The following is a 20,004-nucleotide window of genomic DNA, read 5'->3' as shown; positions in this document are numbered from 1 at the left end:
AAGCAGCTGCTATTCATTTGTCTTTTCTCCACTCTCATTCCATTCCCTCACTACACTGACATACTGATGTTTGTTTCATTTTAGCTCTTTCCTATCTTTTTTTTCTTTCCTGCTCTCTGAATACTCAAATTTCATCTTGTAATCCTTTTCCTTTTCAGATACCTATCAGATTTCCATCTCCTTCTTTCACCCACTAGCTCTCCTATTCCCCCATCTCATTCCTTCTCCAGCCTTCCATCTTCAATCTACCCCCCGTAATCACTATCATCATCGCGTTCATTTCCTTACCACCCCCCCCCCCCTTGGCCTTCCACATGGTTCCACCATCCCAGTGTCTGCCTCCTTCCAACCCTTCTAGCCCAGCATCTGCTCCCTCTTTCTCCTCTCTCCACCCTCTATCCCCTCCTAGCATCTTCCTGTCCTTTCTCTCTTACCTCTTGCCCCTTCCTCCAGGGACCAGCATTTCTCCCCCTCTTCCCTCCCACCCACATTCCAGCATTTCTCCCTCACTGTCTTCAACCCCTGGATCCTACATCTCCCTCCTTCTTCCTCCTCCTCCACCCTCATGTTCAACATTGTTCCCTCTTTTCCTCTTCTCTCTCACCCTTGCATCCCAAGTCTAACATCTGTTTCCCCCTTGCAGCATCTCTCCCACCACCATGTAACATTTCTCCTTCATCCCTCTCTCCCCTGTGCAGTACCTTTTTCTCCCCTCCCTCCCAGGTCCAACATTTCTCCTTCTTTTGTCATTCACCCCTCCTTCCCTCCCCACCCTACATCCAGCAATTATCCCTTTCTCTCCCCCCCATATCCCAATAATGATCCCCTTTCTTCTACTCTCCCATGCATGTCTCCCTCTCCTACACCCCCCTGCATCTCTCCCTCCCCTCCCTAACAATTTCCCTCACTCCTACACCCCCTGTGTAGCATCTCTTCTTTCCCTCCCCTCCACTCCCATGCAGCCCAACAATTTTATCTTCTCTCCAACCCCCACCCACCATGCAGCATCACCGTCTTTCCCACTCGCTAGTCACCAAACAACTGAACGCCGCAGCTCGTCTCTTGGCCCCTTCTGAGTCAGCTGGCAGCAGCGATTTTCCATGGACATGATCTTCTAGCTTCAGTCCCTGCATTCTTTTCTTCGATCGTCGCTGGCAGCGCTGCCATTCACACAGGCAGCTCCGCTCCCCTGGGTAGCATGCAGGGACCGAGGCAGCACCGGTGGGGAGGACAAGAATTTCAGTTGCGGCCGGTCGCCGGAGAAAAGGCAGCGAGCGAGCGACGTGGGCGGGCGGGCCTGGAGGGAAAGTGGGTGGGCCTGGGCCCATCCAGGCCCACCTGTGGCTACGCCCCTGTCGCAATGATAGAGAGGATCAAATTGGAGGAGGGGGAGGGGTTGCTCTATAGGTTAAAGAGGGAATTGAGTCAAATAAAATAAACATTCCATATGACACAGATTACAGTGTGGAATCATTATAGATACAAATTTCATGTGTGAAGGGAAGGAGTGTTCTTCTAGGGCTATACTGCTGTCCGCCAAGACAAAATGAACAGACTGATGAAGAAATGTTTAGGAAAGCTGGCAAATTGGGCAATGCTATAATAATGGGTGATTTGAATTACCCCGATATTGACTGGATGTTACATCAGGGAGTGCCAGGGAGATAAAACTACTAGATGCAATAAACGACTGCTTCTTGGAGCAGCTGGTCCGGGAACAGAGGAGAGGGGGAGCCATTTTGGATCAGGTCCTTGGTGGCGTGCAGGATATAGTGCGAGAGGTGGTGGTGATGGGTCCCTTGGGAAAAAGTGATCATAATATGATCAAGTATGAGCTACTATCTGGGATGAACCTGCAAAACAAATCTACTGTAGCTGCATTTCATTTTCGGAAGGGAAACTATAATAAAATGAGGAAAATGGATAAAAAGAAACTAAAAGAATCAACTTCAAAGATTAGGACACTAAATCAGGCATGGACGTTATTCAAATATACCAACTTGGAAGCTCAGTCCACATGCATTCCACGTATTTACAAAGGTGGAAAGAAGAGAAAACGTCAGCCAGCATGGTTAAAAGGTAAAGTAAAAGAGGCCATTACAGCCAAAAGACTGTCCTTCAAAGAACGGAAAAAGGACCCAAATGAAGAAAATAAGAAGCAACATAAGCAGAGGCTGAAACTCACAGCAACAACATTTTCAGGTACATCAGAAGCAGAAAGCCTGTGAGGGAATCTGCGGGACTGTTAGATCATGAAGGAGCAAAGGGGGCACTCAGGGAGGACAAGGCCATAGCGGAGAAAATGAATGAATTCTTTGCTTCTGTCTTTACGGAAGAAGATGTAACAGATCTACCTGTACCTGAAATGGTTTTCAAGGGTGATGACGGGCAGGAACTGAAAGAAATATCGATGAACCTGGAAGATGTACTGAGCCAAATTGACAAATTAAAGAGTAGTAAATCACCTGGACTGGATGGCATACATCCAAGGGTACTCAAAGAACTCAAGCATGAAATTGTTGATCTGTTGTTAGTAATATGTAAACTGTTAAAAACGTCCATAGTACCTGAAGATTGGAGGGAGGCCAATGAGATGCCGATTTTTAAAAGGATTTTAGGGGTGATCTGGGAAATTATAGACCAGTAAGCCTGACATAGGTGCCGGGCAAAATAGTGGAAACTATTATAAAGAATAAAGTTATAGAACACGTAGACAAACATGGTTTAATGGGACAGAGTCAGCATAGGTTCAGCAAAGGGAAGTCTTGCCTCACCAATCTGCTTCATTTCTTAGAAGGCGTGAATAAGCATGTGGATAAAGGTGAGCCGGTTGATGTAGTGTATCTAGATTTTCAGAAAGCTATTGATGAAGTTCCTCATGAGAGACTCCTGAGAAAAATAGAGTTATAGGATAGGAGGCAAGGTTCTGGTGTGGATTAGGAATTGGTTATTAGACAGAAAACAGAGGGTAGGGTTAAATGGTCATTTCTCTCAATGGAGGAGAGTGAACAGTGGAGTGCCGCAGGGATCTGTACTGGGACCAATAATATTTAACATATTTATAAATGATATGGAAATCGGAAAGACGACTGATGTGATCAAATTTGCAGATGATACATGTGCAGACTGTAAAATATTGCAGGAAGACATTAGGAAACTGGAAGACTGGGCATCCAAATGGCAGATGAAATTTAATGTGGACAAAGGCAAGGTGATGCACATTGGAAAGAATCCGAATCACAGTTACCTGATGCTAGGGTCCACCTTGAGGGCCAGAACTCAAGAAAAAGATCTGGGTGTTGTTGTAGATAATATGCTGAAATCTTCTGCTCAGTGTGTGACAGCAGCCAATAAAGCAAACAGGATGCTAGGAATTATTAGGAAAGTACCTAATAATACCTTGAGTATTGTGTTCAGGTCTGGTCACCGTATCTCAAAAAAAGACATAGTGGAATTAGAAAAGGATCAAAGAAGAGTGACTAAAATGATAAAGGGGATGGAATTCCTCTTGCATGAGGAAAGGTTAAAGAGGTTAGGGCTCTTCAGCTTGGAAAAGAGACAGATGAGGGGAGATATGATTGAAGTCTACAAAATCCTGAGTGATGTAGAACGAGTAGAAGTAAATCAATTATTTACTCGTTTCACAAGTACAAAGACTAGGGGACACCCAAGGAAGTTACATGGAAATACTTTTAAAACAAATAGGAGGAAATATTTTTTTCACTCAACGACTAGTTAAGCTCTGGAACTACTTGCCAGAGGAGGTGGTAACAGCGGTTAGCGTATCTGGGTTTAAAAAAGGTTTGGACAAATTCCTGGAGGAAATATCCATAGTCTGACATGGGAAGCAACTGCTTGCCCTGGGATTTGTAGTATGGAGTGTCGCCACGATTTGGGTTTCTGCCAGGTACTTGTGAACTGGCTTGGCCACTGTTTGGAGAACAAGATACTGGACTTGATGGACCATTGGTCTGACCCAGTATGGCTACTCTTATGTTCTTATGTTCTCTGATGCTTAGGTTCCAGAACTGGGGTGCCACAGGGGTCGCCCCTCTCACCAATATTAACTACATAAGTACATAAGTACTGCCATACTGGGACAGACCAAAGGTCCATCAAGCCCAGCATCCTGTTTCCAAAAGTGGCCAATCCAGGTCACAAATACCTGGCAAGATCCCAAAAAGTACAAAACATTTTATGCTGCTTATCCCAGAAATAAGCAGTGGAGTTTCCCCAAGTCCATTTTAATAATGGTCTATGGACTTTTCCTTTAGGAAGCTGTCCAAACCTTTTTTAAATCCCGCTAAGCTAACTGCCTTTACCACATTCTCTGGCAACAAATTCCAGAGTTGAAACATTTTCTCTGATTCGTTTTAAATTTACTACTTTGTTGCTTCATCGCATGCCCCCTAGTCCTAGTATTTTTGGAAACAGTAAACAGACGCTTCACGTCTACTCTTTCCAGTCCATTTTATAGACCTCTATCATATCTCCCCTCAGCCGTCTTTTCTCCAAGCTGAAGAGCCCTAGCTGCTTTAGCCTTTCCTCATAGGGAAATCGTCCCAACCCCATTATCATTTTCATCGCACTTCTCTGCACCTTTTCTAATTACACCATATCTTTTTTGAGATGCGGAGACCAGAATTGAACACAATACTTGAGGTGTGGTCGCACCATGGACCAATACAAAGGCATTAAAATATCCTCATTTTTGTTTTCCATTCCTTTCCTAATAATACCTAATATTCTATTTGCTTTCATAGTTGCCGCAGCACACTGAGCAGAAGGTTTCAACGTATCATCAACGATGACACCTAGATCCCTTTCTTGGTTGGTGACTGCTAACGTGGAACCTTGCATTACGTAGCTATAATTCGGATTCCTCTTTCCCACATACATCACTTTGCACTTGCTCACATTCAACGTCATCTGGCATTTAGATGCCCAGTCTCATAAGATCCTCTTGTAATTTTTCACAATCCTCCTGCGATTTAACAACTTTCAATAACTTTGTGTAGTCAGCAAATTTAATTACATCACTAGTTACTCCCATCTCTAGGTCATTTATAAATATGTTAAAAAGCACCGGTCCTAGTACAGACCCCCGGGGAACCCCACTAACTACCCTTCTCCTTTGAGATACTGACCATTTAACCCTACTCTCTGTTTTCTATCCTTTAACCAGTTTTTAATACACAATAGAACACTACCTCCTATCCCATGACTCTTCATTTTCCTATGGAGTATTTCATGAAGTACTTTGTCAAATGTCTTTTGAAAATCCAGATACACAATATCAACCGGCTCACCTTTATCCACGTTTGTTCACCCCTTCAAAGAAATGTAATAGATTGGTCAGGAAACATTTTCCTTCACTAAATTCATGTTAGCTTTGTCTTATTAATCAATGCTTTTGAATATGCTCTGTAATTTTGTTCTTTATAATAGTCTCTAACATTTTGCCCGGCACAGATGTCAGGCTCTCCGGTCTATAATTTTCCGTATGTCCTCTCGAACCTTTTTTAAATATCTGCGTAACACGGGCTACCCTCCAATCTTCTGGTGCCATGCTCGATTTTAAAGATAAATTACATATTACCAACAATAGTTCAGCTAGTTCATTTTTCAATTCTATCAGTACTCTGGGATGAATACCATCTGATCCAGGAGATTCGCTACTCTTCAATTTGTCAAATTGCCCCATTACATCCTCTAGGATTATATACCACAACATTACTTTGTATTTGTTTACACCGGAGTCTGCAAACGCCTCTCTGGTACTATGTAAGGGGGGAAAGGGGAAAGGGAAATGGGACTTGATATACTGCCTTTCTGGGGTTTTTGCAACTACATTCAAAGCAGTTTACATATATTCAGGTACTTATTTTGTACCAGGGGCAATGGAGGGTTAAGTGACTTGCCCAGAGTCACACGTGTAAGCCACATTGAGCCTACAAATAGGTGGGAAAATGTGGGATACAAATGTAATAAATAAATAAATAAATAGCGATTTCATTCAGTTTCTCCGACTCATCAGCTTCGAATACCATTTCTGTATCTCTCCCAAATCTTCCTTGGTGAAGACCGAAGAAAAGAATTCATTTAATCTCTCTGCTATGGCTTTTTTTTCCCTGATTGCCCCTTTTACCCCTCGGTCATCTAGTGTTCCAACCGATTCTTTTGACGGCTTCTTGCTTTTAATATACTCCAAAATGTTTTACTATGTGTTTTTGCCTCCAACGCAATCTTTTTTTTCAAAGTCCATGTTTGCCTTCCTTATCAGCGCTTTGCATTTGACTTGACATTCCCTTATGCTGTTTCTTATTATTTTCAGTCAGTTCCTTCTTCCATTTTCTGAAGGATATTCTTTTAGCTCTAATAGCTTCCTTCACCTCACTTTTTAACCATGCTGGCTGTTCTTTGGTCTTACGTTCTCCTTTTTTAATACACGGAATATATTTGGCCTGGGCTTCCAGGATGGTATTTTTGAACAGCATCCACGCCTGATGTAAATTTTTGACCCTCAAGGTCGCTCCCCTAAGTTTCATTTTCCATCGTTCTTCTCATTTTATCATAGTCTCCTTTTTGAAAGTTAAACGCTAATGTATTGGATTTCCTGCGTATACTTACTCCAAAGCTAATATCAAATCTGATCATATTTATAATCACTGTTATCAAGCGGCCCCAGCACCATTACCTCCCGCACCAGATCATCCGCTCCACTAAGGATTAGGTCTAGAATTTTTCCTTCTCTTGTTGGCTCCTGTACCAGCTGCTCCATAAAGCAGTCCTTGATTTCGTCAAGGAATTTTACTTCCCTAGCATTCCTTGATGTTACATTTACCCACTATTATTGTGCTGCCCAGTTTGTTAGCCACCCTAATTTCCTTTAACATTTCTATATCCGTCTATTCATCCTGGCCAGGCAGACTGTAGTACATTCCTATCACTATCCTTTTCCCCTTTACACATGGAATTTCAGTCAAAGGGGATTCCAAGATGTGTTTTGTTTCCTGAAAATTTTTCAATCTATTTGATTCAAGGCCCTCCTTAACATACAATGCTACCCCTCCACCAATTCGATCCACCCTATCACTACGATATAATTTGTACCCCGGTATGACTGTGTCCCACTGGTTATCCTCTTTCCACCAGGTTTCAGAGATGCTTATTACATCTAATTTTTCATTTAGAGCAATATATTCTAACTCTCCCATCTTACTTCATAGGCTCCTGGCATTCGCATACAGACATTTCAAACTATGTTGTTCCTATTTACATCATGCTCAGTACTTGACAGTATTAAATTACAATCTTTTGTCTGATTTTTATTTAAGGACACCTGATCTACTATGTTCTCTTTTGCAACCTCACAATCGGGATAACCTAGTTTCCCTGTTTTGGTGGTATCTTTGAAAGATACCTTATTCCGAACCATGTGCTTTTGAGCAACTGTGAGCCTTCCCCAGTTTCTAGTTTAAAAGCTGCTCTCTCTCCTTTTTAAATGCCGATGCCAGCAGCCTGGTCCCACCCTGGTTATGGTGGAGCCCATCCTTTCGGAATAGGCTCCCCCTTTCCCAGAATGTTGCCCAGTTCCTAACAAATCTAAAACCCTCCTCCCTGCACCATCGTCTCATCCACGCATTGAGACCGGAGCGCTGCCTGTCTCTTGGGCCCTGCGCGTGGAACGGGTAGCATTTCAGAAAATGCTACCCTAGAGGTTCTGGATTTGAGCTTTCTACCTAAGAGCCTAAATTTGGCTTCCAGAACCTCTCTCCCACATTTTCCTTTGTCAATGGTACCCACATATACCAAGACAGCCAGCACCTCCTCAGCACTACCTAAAATCCTATCTAGGTGACGCGTGAGGTCCGCCACCTTCGCACCAGGCAGGCAAGTCACCAGGCGATCCTCATGTCCACCAGCCACCCAGCTATCTATATGCCTAATGATCGAATCTCCAACTACAACAGCTGTCCTAACTCTTCCCTCCTGGGCAGAACTTGGAGACTTAATCTCGGTGCGAGAGGATAGTACTTCCCCTGGTGTGCAGTTCCTGGCTACAGGAGTACTTCCTACTTCACCAGGGTGATGCTCTCCTTCTAGGAGACCTCCCTCCTCCAAGGTAGCAAAGGGGCTACCAGACTGGAGGTGGGCTTCTCTACATCCCTGTAGATCTCCTCTATATACCTCCTGTCTCCCTCAGCTACACCAAGTCTGCTACTCTAGCCTCAAGAGAACGGACCCGTTCTCTGAAAGCTAGGAGCTCCTTGCATCGGGCACACACATATAACCGCTCACCAACTGGGAGATAATCATACATGTGACACTCAATGCAAAAGACTGGATAGCACCCCTCTCACAGCTGGACTGCTGACTCCATCTTAGCATTTTTGAGTTTTTCAATAATTTAAAATTTGCTAAAGTATTAAGGATATTAGCCTAATATAAAAATGTATTTTAGTTTATATGGAGGGGCATAATCGAACGCGTTTATTTCCGAGGACGGATCCGCGAAGGGGTGGGCCAGACCGTATTTTCAAAAAAGATGAGCGTCCATCTTTTGTTTCGATAATACGGTTTGTGCCGGGCAAATGCATTGCATTTGGGCGGATTTGAGCTGGGCGGTATCGGTTTTCAGCGATAATGGAAACCGAAGGCGCCCAGCTCAAAAACGAACAAATCCAAGGCATTTGCTCGTGGGAGGGGCCAGGATTCGTAGTGCACTGGTCCCCCTCACATGCCAGGACACCAACCGGGCACCCTAGGGGGCACTTGTAACAATTAAAAACAGAAATTAAAATACCTCCCAAGTCCATAGCTCCCTTACCTTGTGTGCTGAGCCCCCCAAATCCCCCCCAAACCCACTGCCCACAAGTCTACACCATTACCACAGCACTTTTGGCTGAAGGGGGGCACCTAGATGTGGTACAGTGGGTTTTGGGGGCAGTTCAGAGCGCTCCCATTTAGCAGCACAAGTATAACAGGTGGGGGGGGGGGGGGCCTGGGTCCACCTGCCTGAAGTCCACTGCACCCACTAACAACTGCTCCAGGGACCTGCATACTGCTGTGATGGAGCTGGGTATGACATTTGAGGCTGGCATACAGGCTGGAAAAAAAAGTTTTTAAAGTTCTTTTTTTTTGGTGAGAGGGGGTTAGTGACCAAGGGGGAGTCAGGGGAGGTCATCCCCGATTCCCTCCGGTGGTCATCTGGGCATTTGGGGCACGTTTTGGGGACTTGTTCGTGAAAAAAAAGGGTCCAAAAAAGTGACCCAAATTCTCACTTCTGGCGCCCTTCTTTTTTCCATTATCAGCCGAGCGCGCCCATCTCTCCTCGGCCGATAAACACGCCCCAGTCCCGCCTTCACCACGCCCCTGTCAACTTTGTCCGTTCCCGCGACAGACTGCAGTTGGAGGTGCCCAAAATCGGCTTTCGATTATACCAATTTGGGCGCCTATGAGAGAAAGGCGCCCATCTCACGATTTAGGTTGAAATATGGGCGTCTTTCTCTTTCGAAAATAAGCTGGATGGTATATTGTGTGATTTATTTAGTGTTTCCTTCTTAGATGGTAATGAAATGTATTTAAATCTCTGTAAGAGCACTCCCTGCTTGTTATCCTAATTACAATAACTAACTATAAATGAAGAGCTCTGCTAGGGGTGGGTGGGATGAAGACTAAATTAGGTCCTGCAGTGCCTGCTAGAGGCTATCTGTTAATGTTGTGGTACAAAGTTCAAGTTTTAAAACTAGGGGGAAAAGAATATGGAGATAAATTTTGTATTTTTATTCTGCCAATCACTAACCTACAATTCCTCCTTTAAACCCCAATCTTTAAATTCCCAAACCACAAAGCAAAATAGTGTTCACTTACCAGAGAAATGTCCTCTTCTCTCAGTACTTCTCAGAAAGAAAGTTCAGTGGGGCCTTTCCTCTTTATGTAGTTTTGAATTTAAGGGGACTTTTACAAAACAGGCTATTTCAAGATAACTCAGTAATCAGGTTGCCTTTTGTACCCTATGCAAATATTCTACTTCCTCACACCTTAATTAATATCTAATTGAGGGCAGTGTTTAATGTTTTGCTACAGCCATTGGGGAAAGGGCACATCTTAATTAATATCTAATTGAGGGCAGTGTTTAATGTTTTGCTACAGCCATTGGAGAAAGGGCTTGAGAAAATTAAAGTATTTTTTTACATTTATGCAGATGACATTACCATCTTAATACCAGACCCTATATTTTAAATGGAATTCAAAAATGTGTTAAATACCATAGAATGCTGGGAAACAGATTTCCAAATAATGTCAATCTTGAAAAAATGAAATATTTATGGTTGGGCTCTCCTAAAGATGTGAGAGGAAATATGAAATTTAAATTTGATTTTTCCTCCCAGATTCTAGGGGTGGAGGTAGATAATCAACTGATCATGGTTAATCAGATAAATAAGGTAATATAACATTCTTTTTTGTTGCTGAAAAAGTCAAGATCCATTCAAAGATATTTTGAATTGTTCTCTTTTCGACTAGTCCAATTATTTTTGCTTTCCAAGACAAATCATTGTAATGTTGTGTATATGGGCTGCACTAATTCAGTAATGAAAAGGTTATAAACAGTTTAAAATTTGGCAGAGTGATCTTTTCTTTAAGAAGGGATGAATCTGTAACACCATATCTTTATAAATTACAGTGGTTGCCAGTTATAGCAAGATCTCATTTTAAAATGTGTACAATGGTTTTTTTGTCTATACAGGGCAATACTCATTATCTGGCAGGGGTTTTTCCTTTATTAGATAGACAGTTACTGAGAGGGCAGGCCTTTTTATTATTTCGATCAACTAAGTTGGTTAAGCCAGTTTTCATCTTCATTACCTTACTAGGCTGCTTTAATATGGAATTCTCTTCCATTTGTTCTTTAACAAATTATTTGTTGTTTTGCAAGTAACTTAAAATATTTTGTATAAGAAATATGTAGGATGATTTATGGCTTAGTGTGTGATTTTATTTTCTGTAAATTCCCTAGCTGATTGTGGTTTTTACTTTTTTGTGATCCGCATGAAACTGTGGAGGACATTGCGGAATGCAAGACTAAGTGTAATGTGATGTGCATCCTAGCCCACGGTACAAATCCCAACATATGTAGGTAGTACAACACGGTCAGTTTGTGACACTGAGTCAGATTTATGATTTGTGACTATAATTTCCTCATTCTTTCGGGAGGGAGAAACTCTGCCTAAGGAGGTGTTGAACCTGGCTCCCACATATTCCAGAGTCTGAGAAGGAAAAATGTTGATATTGGAAAATGTATTTATTTTATTACCTACTTTTCTGTTTCACTACCCAAGACCTTCAGAAACTGAATTACTCAAGCAGTTACTGCTTTGCTCTCTTCTCAAGATTGTGCACGGATTAACCAATCCTCCAAATAAGGATGACACAGATATTTAAATAGTTCCACAGTATAAATGTCCAGGAGGTAGGCCTCTTTCAATTTAAAGAAAGCTCTAGAATGAGGGGTCATACGATGAAGGTGAAAGGGGACAGATTCAGTAGTCATCTATGGAAATATTTCTTTATGGAAAAGGCGGTGCATGTGTGGAACAGCCAGAGATGGGTAGTAACAAAGTACTTGTACTTCACTGCAGTATTTAAGTACAATTGGTAGTACTTTTACAAATTTGGAAAGTAGATTTAAAAAAAGAGTATTTTCCATCTCTCTGCTTCTCCCCTCTACAGGATTTCCAAGTGATGTCGGATGCAGTTTGCAGCTGATTAGGCCTGAACTTCCAGGCTTGTGCTAATAAACTACCGTGGGAAACGCGCAGGACCCGGCTCTATGCATTGCTGCTACTGCTTCCTGCACCAGGCCTGCCTCCTCTGATGTACACTTCTGGGACTGGAAGCACTAGCAGTGCTGCAGAGAGCTGACTCCCACAGTCTTTTATGGCAGTTTATAAGCGCGGGCCCAGCAGAGGTGAGAGAGACAGATTGTAATGAAGGGCTGCAGTGGATGGGAGAAGAGAGAGAGAATTAGACAAGATTGGATGGGTAGGAAGAGAGACAGTGAGTGACAGAGAGAGATGGGGTGATACTGGATAAAAGGGAGAGAGAGACAGAGGCTATGGGCTGGGGGAGAGAGAAATTAGGCAAGACTGAATAGGTGTGGAGGGAAAGAGAAACTACTAATACTACTAATCATTTTTATAGTGCTACTAGACATAGGCAGCGCTGTACGCTTGAACATGAAGAGACAGTCCCTGCCCGACAGAGCATACAATCCAATCAGGAAACAAACAGGACAAATAAGGAATAAGGGAAATACCAAGGTGGGAAAGATAAAACAGACATGGGTGCTGAATAAGTGAATAGGGGTTAGGAGTTAAAAGCAGTAAGAAACAAGGGAAGAATAGATGGGAGGGGAGGGAGATGGGGCGATACTAGATAAAGGCGGGGTGGGGGGGGGGGGGGGAGACAGAGGCTATGGGGCTGGTGAGCGTGAGAGAAATTGGGCAAGACTGGATAGTTGGGGACATTGGAGTCAACTTTTCAAAATTACTGAACACTTGTTCAAAAAGACGTACAAAAAGGATCCCCCATAACAAACTGACACCTAAACTACACCAGTTACAATTATTATGGAACTCTTCTAATTTGTTTATTTTAATTTACACCCTAATTAATGAATATTATATCTTGTCCTGATATCGTTATGTTTTATCTATTTATCCACTAATTAGTCTACATAATTTTCTTATGCACCTTAATTGCAACAATTCTGAAATTCTTACTTCGTTAATATGATTGCCATAATATTCTTATGTACCTTATCTGTTATCTATATTCTGATTTTCTTAATCCATCAATGTGATTGTTGTATTATATTGTAAGTCATATTGAGCCTGCAAATAGGTGGGAAAATGTGGGATATAAATGCAGCAAATAAATAAATAAATAAAATGATTGGGGATGCTAAACCCAATATAAATTATGCCTCCCTGGACACACAGTTTTGCACAATATTGGGGTTGCTCAAGCTTCCCCAGCACCTACAGAACTGGAACAGATCAATGTTGGAGTTAGTTATAGTGGAAGAGGTGAAGAAGACAGAAGAAGATAAAAAAATGACACATAGGAGACCAGAGTTAAAAGAAGACAGGAAAGCAGTTATCAGAGATTGAGAACAAACAAAATTAGAAAAATTAAATGGACAGACAGCAAAAGTAGAAAAAATAATTTTATTTTTAATTTAGGATAAAGTAATGCGGTAGCCATGTTAGTACACTTTAAAAGTTAATAAATATAAATAAAAGAATAAAACAAAAAATAAGGTGACACTTTTATATATTGGACTACATATAATGTTTGACTAACTTCAGGTCATGACAGTATACTGCTGTAATAGTATGCTTGTCCTAACTTAAGGAAGGAAGGTTTTTGCCTCCAAAAACTAGTCCAACAAACTTTATTTTCTGTTTTGTTAATTTTTAATATAGAAATTGGAATATGTAAGTTTTTGAAATTTACATCTGCTCTCTTTATATTTTGCACAGTACAAAGGGACATGCAACTGTTTCTGTTTCTTTGGATTTGCACTGTATGCAGAGTATGACTTCTCGGGGGTTCAGTTTAATTTTTGTCTACATATTTCTATTTTTAGTTTGTGGTTACTTATTCTATACTGTATGAGGGGCTACTTCTGTTCATGTGTGAAAAAGGCCAGGTATTCTGCTAGCATCTAGTGTCTGTGTAGGATTGACCTGTGCTAATCCAGTTTGTTTTGCGTTCTAATAGGTGTATTAGGGGCCCTTTTAATACGCCACATAGGCACCTATCCAGCTTATAGTCGAAACAGAAAAACTCCTATATTGCGACCCAAATTGGGAGATGGGCGTCTTTCTCCCATGGGTGCCCAAATCGGTATAATCGAAAGCCGATTTTGGGCGTTTCCAACTGTAATCCGTCGTGGAAACGGGTAGAAGTTGACGGGGGCGTGTTGGAGGCGTGGTGAAGGCGGAACTGGGGCGTGGTTATCGGCTGAGGAGAGATGGGCGTCTTTAGCTGATAATCGAAAAAAAAGGCATTTTTACTGCGATTTTGGGTCACTTTTTTTTTTACCCTTTTTTTTCACAAACAGGTCCCAAAAAAGTGCCCCAACTGACCAGATGACCACTGGAGGGAATCGGGGATGACCTCCCTGGACTCCCCCAGTGGTCACTAACCCCCTCCCACCAAAAAAAAAACCCACTTTACAAACTTTTTTCCCAGCCTCCATGCCGTACCCACCTCCATGACAGCAGAATGTGTTCTATCCTCTGACAGCTTTTCCCTGGTTCTGATGTGGCTCTCGGGTGAGTGTGACACCTTTTCTGTTATGTGCACTGCAGAGTCCCATCAGCAATGCATTGTGGTGGGTGTAGGGTATTGGGCTCCATGATTCCACTAGCTTGTGGCAAATGCTCACGATGTTGGTAGTTGGTAGGCTCTACTCCCTTTTCCCCCCTGCTTACTGGGTCAGAGTGTGCCCTGTTTTGTTTCCGGTAGTCCATGAGGTAGTGGCCATTTTTGTAAGCCAGTTTTAGATACCTTTCACGTGTTAGCCACGTTACAGAACTTAGTTCTTACCTTGAATGTGGCTGAAAGAGAGCATTGTACACCATTCTGCCAGCTCTGACCTACTGCTCATCTCAGTACCAGGGAGACTCGTTGCCAGTGGGGCACAACCTCTGATCTGCAGTTAACTGTGAGTAAGCGTGCTTATTCCAATAAAGGACGTTTTCGGAGAGATTAGTCTTCAGGTGTCAACTGGTGTGCCAATGTTATATAGCAGCAACAAGTCCTAGAGGCCTGCGTGTATGCAGGTCCCTGGAGCACTTTTAGTGGGTACCGCAGTGCACTTCAGCCAGGCGGACCCAGGCCCATCCCCCCCTACCTGTAACACTTGTGCTGGTAAATGGGAGGCCTCCAAAACCCACTGTACCCACATGTAGGTGCCCCCTTCACCCCTAAGAGCTATGGTAGTGTTATACATTTGTGGGCAGTGGGTTTTGGGGGAGGGGGGTTGGGGGTTCAGCACCCGTGGTAAGGGAGCTATGCATGTGGGAGCGTTGAGGTCCACCGCACTGACCTCTAGGGTGCCCAGTTGGTGTCCTGGTATGTCAGGGGGCGAGTGTACTACGAATCATGGCCCCTCCCACGATCAAATGGCTCGGATTAGGACGTTTTTGAGCTGGGCGTTTTTAGTTTCCATTATCGCTAAAAAAAACAAACGCCCAGCTGAAAAACGTCCATTTTTTTTCGAAAATACGGTCTGTTCCGCCTCTTCACGTACCCGTTTTCGGACATAGACGCCCATGGAGATAGGCGTTCGCGTTCGATTATGCCCCTCTATGTGCGCCAATTTGGAACTAGTGCCCGGCTACCACATGGCCCAGACGATAATTTCATTTTGTACCTGTGTCCAGTAGGTGTGCCGGACATTTTCCGGCACACAGCACTAACCAAGCAGTAATCAGCATTGTACATGCTCTGACAAACCTTCTGGTTAACGCGTGAGACTTTACTACTAAGTCAATGGGTGGCAGTAAGGTCTCAGGCCCAAAATGGACATGCGTCAATTATGATTTTGCCGCACTTCCATTTTTCGCCTCCAAAAAAAAGGCTTTTGCAGATGCGCTGAAAAATGAACCTACATGCGTCCAATAAACGTGTCTATACCAGTGCAGGCCACTTTTCAGCACACCTTAGTAAAAGGACCCCTTAATGTTCTTGTGTCCACTGCAATGCTCGAGCCGTTGTTTTTTTTTTTCTAGGAAGGACCTTGTGTGACCCCCTGGAAATTTGCTTATAAACATACTAGATTCAGTGGTTGTTAAGAATACTTTTTACTTTGTCGTAAAAAAGTAGTTTTAAGAGCTGTACTTTATTACTTTTACGTGAATATTTTTTTTTTGGATAACACTTTCTACTTTTACTTCACTACTTTTAAAGCCAGTACTTTTACTTTTTATTTAAGTACTTTTAAAAAGTAATGAACCCATCTCTGGGAACAACCTCCCAGTTGAGGTAATGGAGAGGATTGTATCTGAATTCCCAAGGCATGTTTTCCGTAATCTGGTACAATCAATGGTGCTCAGTCATCTGGATTACTGCAACGCACTCTATGCCGGCAGCCCAGAACACTGCAGCTAGACTCATATTTGGCAAAACAAAATATGAAAGTGCCAAGCCCCTACGAGAAAAACTACACTGGCTCCCACTCAAAGAACGCATCACGTTCAAAATTTGCTCCCTAGTTCACAAAATCATTCATGAGATGCACCAGCCTACATGTCAGACCAGATAGACTTACCACCCAGGAATGCCAAAAGATCATCCCGCACATTCCTTGATCTGCACTTCCCTAACTGCAAAGGTCTAAAATACAAAGTAATGCACGCGCCAAACTTCACCTACTTAAGCACACAGTTATGGAACGCACTGCCGCGCAACTTAAAAATGACCTACGAACTAATGAACTTCCGCAAACTACTGAAGACCCATCTCTTCAGCAAGGCTTACCACAAAGATCAACCAGTGTGAATATACATAAATCTCCACACGTAGTTATAAATGTCTTATAATATCTGCTTGTCATACTATTAGCATGTCTTATCATTATCATGTTACCAAAAATTTTCTGTAACACTAAAAGCCTATTTTTCTATTATAATTCCACTATCCATGATGTATTGTAAGCCACATTGAGCCTGCAAAGAGGTGGGAAAATGTGGGATACAAATGCAATAAATAAATAAAAAATAAATAAATTCAAGAAAACAAGGGACAAGAACAGAGAATCACAGAAGGGGGGAAGGGATTGTAGAGTTTAGTGGTTGGTATGAATGGGCAAACCAGATAGGCCATATGGTCTTTATTTGCCATCAACTGGGTTCGATTCCCACTGCAGGCACAGGCAGCTCCATGTGACTCTGGGCAAGTCACCTAACCCTCCATTGCCCCAGGTAAAAATAAGTACCTATATATATGTAAGCCGCATTGAGCCTGCTATGAGTGGGAAAGCGTGGGGTACAAATATAACAAAAAATAAATTAAAAAAATCATTTTCTTTTTTTATATATGCAATACACACCATTGTGATACATGCAATTTCAAACACATTACCTGCATTTCTTGTTGTGAGGTACATCATCTTTTTCTTTTTTTTATTAGTTATGGTTCCACAAAATGGTCCTGAATTAAAAAAAAATTTGTAACACACATTTCTATTTAACCATATTATATTAACATAAGGTTTCAAGTACAGAAAAATTACATACCACTGTTGAAATAAAGAAATTTTCTCATAAAAGGGATGACTCACAGTTTTTCATTAATGTTTGATTCTATAATAATACCAAGAGATGGAAAAACATGCAAAAACAAATCATATGTGCATCTCTAAGTTATATATCACCAATGAAAGGGAAGATGGTACTAAATCCAGTCATATAAATATAACTCTCAAAGTAACTGGCAAAAGAAAACTCTCAAAAGAACACAACAACTATGACTCTGTGAGGTGCATTTGTTTTGTTTGAAAGGGTAAGGGAAAAAGCCTCTGATTCAAGCCCAACCTCCAACAAAATAGTTATAGGTTAATAACAAAGGTGGAGTTTTTATGTATGTAAATGTTGGGTATATTTTTCATAATAGGCCAAAAAACCCTTTGATATATATAAATGCTATCTCCACAGAGTACATGAGGGATCCAAAGAAAACATGAAAGAATCAAATCCAAACTTAGCTTTCAAGTGCGAGTACAGGGAAATGTGTGAGTCATTGGTTCAGCACGCTGACTCTGGCCATAGTTTTGCTCAACAAGTGCTGTATCAAGGTGTGAGTAACCAGAAGTAATCACTCATGAACAAACTTCCTGCTCACTTGTCGCTGATTCTTTCATGTTTTATTTGGATCCCTCATATACTCTGTGGAGATATAAATAAATGCTATCAGAGGGTTTTTTGCCTATGACAAAAAATATACCCAACATTTACATACATAAAAACTCCACCTTTGTTATTAACCTATAACTATTGGGTTGGAGGTTGGGCTTGAATCAGAGGCTTTTTCCCTTACCCTTTCAAACAATACGAATGCATCTCTAAGTTATGACATTCATTTGGTCTGCACTATGTTACAGAACCAATTATCTCTCTTCTGTAATCATTAATATTTACTTGATAGTTGTTAAATAGTGTGTTAAAAAATTAAAGTTGTATGTGAAAAGTATTTTAACATGCCAATACAAGGAGAAAATTATGACTGAGTGATGATTGGCAAATTTTAAAAAACCTACACTGTAGGTGAGATAAGCCTGGTAAATCTCCTCAGTTACCTTTGAACATATATTTAACTACACCAAACTGTGTGGCTAAATATCTAGCTAAATATTCCTGCCCTAACTAAGTACATTAGGCCTGCAATTGGAGCAGCTGGGGATACCCAGCTAAATTTAGCACTGAATAGTACATTAGCTAAATTTGCAAGCCTGTCCCAGGAATGCCTCCAACATGGATAAACTTGAAATATTATCTGTACAAATCCAGCCATATTTTTAACTGGGTAAATTTACTATGAAAATGTCTGAATATTGACCCCTAAGAGAAACTTTAAATTATCCTGACAAAAATTAACATATTTGCTTTTTAATGTAGATCATGTGTAAATGATAAAAAAAAACTACGGATTTATGAAAAGTGAACAGATCCTTCATTACCTGAATTATCCCAGTCTCTCCTGACGAAAGCTTTTCTCTTCTCTTCTAAGAACTGACTAGGAATAAGGCCTGCACTTCCACCTTCTTTTACATGGCTGGCCTAAAATCAATTGATAAGGTTCCCATAAAGCAAATACAGGTCTTTAGTCAATACAACAATGAAATAGTAGGCCAACCAGATACTTCTCAGAAAATACACAGAATATATGACAGAAATGTTACTAGGACTCAAATATATGATTTTCAGAAATTAGGTCTTAAGCACTTGAAGGGCAATTCTATATATGGGTGCATGCAATGGCCACCTTAACCGACACTTATGCACACAAGAGTACTACACACTATTCTGTAAAGCAATACGTCAGTGCTATGGCACATAACAGCAAGGGGGTGTACATGTGTGCTATGGCACATAACAGCAAGAGGGTGTACATGTGGGTGAAGCATGGGTGGGTTATAGGCTTGGTGAAGGAGTAGCCTAACGGGTTTGATTCCCTCCACAGCTCCTTGTGACCCTGGGCAAGTCAGTTAACTCTTCATTGCCCCAGGTACAAAAAACAGACTGTGAGCCCACTAGGAACACAGAAAGTACCTGCCTATACTATATGTAAAACCACTTTGGTTGTACCCATAGAAAGGCAGTATATCAAATCTATGACCCTAAGCACATAACTTATAATATTCTATAAGTTACACATTATCAAATGGCATACTGGATGCGCTCACTTATGCCTGTCATTGACCTACCATATCTGAGCTCACCACTGTTTGCATTAGTATCCTATAATGGTTTAGGTGTTCCCAAATGCTACCTACAGAATTGGTGAGGAGCGTATACTATTGTGGCCCGTAAAGTGAGGCGCCAGTTACAGAATTGCCCTCTTGGTATCACAGATGTAATATAACGGTCTGCAAGCTGCTCAACTATATAATGTCAAAAGAAGGTAAATTACTAACCTGTAAAAATTCTAATAGCTCAATAAATTCACAGGTAGGAGACGAAAGATCCAGTCACGTGCTACAAATTAATGGGAAGGGGGATGACACACTGGATGGAAGGATAACAAGGTGCTCCTTATCAGTTGGCTTTTCCTGGCTATTTCCATTTTGCGTGGTGGTCACTATTAATGGGAAAAGTGTGCACCATGGAAGATATGCTTAAGATGGTGTGAGAGGGGGGTAGGGTCTTTATTGTTGGAAGGACCAAAAGGCAGCCATCAGTAAAGGTGGCCTTGGCTAACTGGCAGAGTGAT

The 20,004-nt window shown here is 41.7% G+C and overlaps 1 protein-coding gene across 9 annotated transcripts in view; it reads right to left on the bottom strand.

Moving 5' to 3' along the window:
* The window catches only part of MPP6 (membrane palmitoylated protein 6), a 251,026-nt gene that overhangs the window by 40,963 nt on the left and 190,059 nt on the right, over positions 1–20,004 (bottom strand). For all 9 annotated transcript variants that reach the window (XM_030201982.1, XM_030202000.1, XM_030201991.1 and 6 more), the window contains 2 exons: positions 18,752–18,851; positions 17,158–17,226 (listed from right to left, as the gene is read on the bottom strand). In XM_030201982.1, coding sequence (XP_030057842.1) covers positions 17,158–17,226; positions 18,752–18,851 — 169 coding nt within the window. The remainder of the gene's footprint in view (positions 1–17,157; positions 17,227–18,751; positions 18,852–20,004) is intronic.

Source organism: Microcaecilia unicolor, chromosome 1, assembly GCF_901765095.1.
Source record: "Microcaecilia unicolor chromosome 1, aMicUni1.1, whole genome shotgun sequence".
NCBI classification, from domain to species: Eukaryota; Metazoa; Chordata; class Amphibia; order Gymnophiona; family Siphonopidae; genus Microcaecilia; species Microcaecilia unicolor.
The sequence above is the reverse complement of the archived record's forward strand: the minus strand, read 5'-3'. Positions and strand labels throughout refer to the sequence as shown.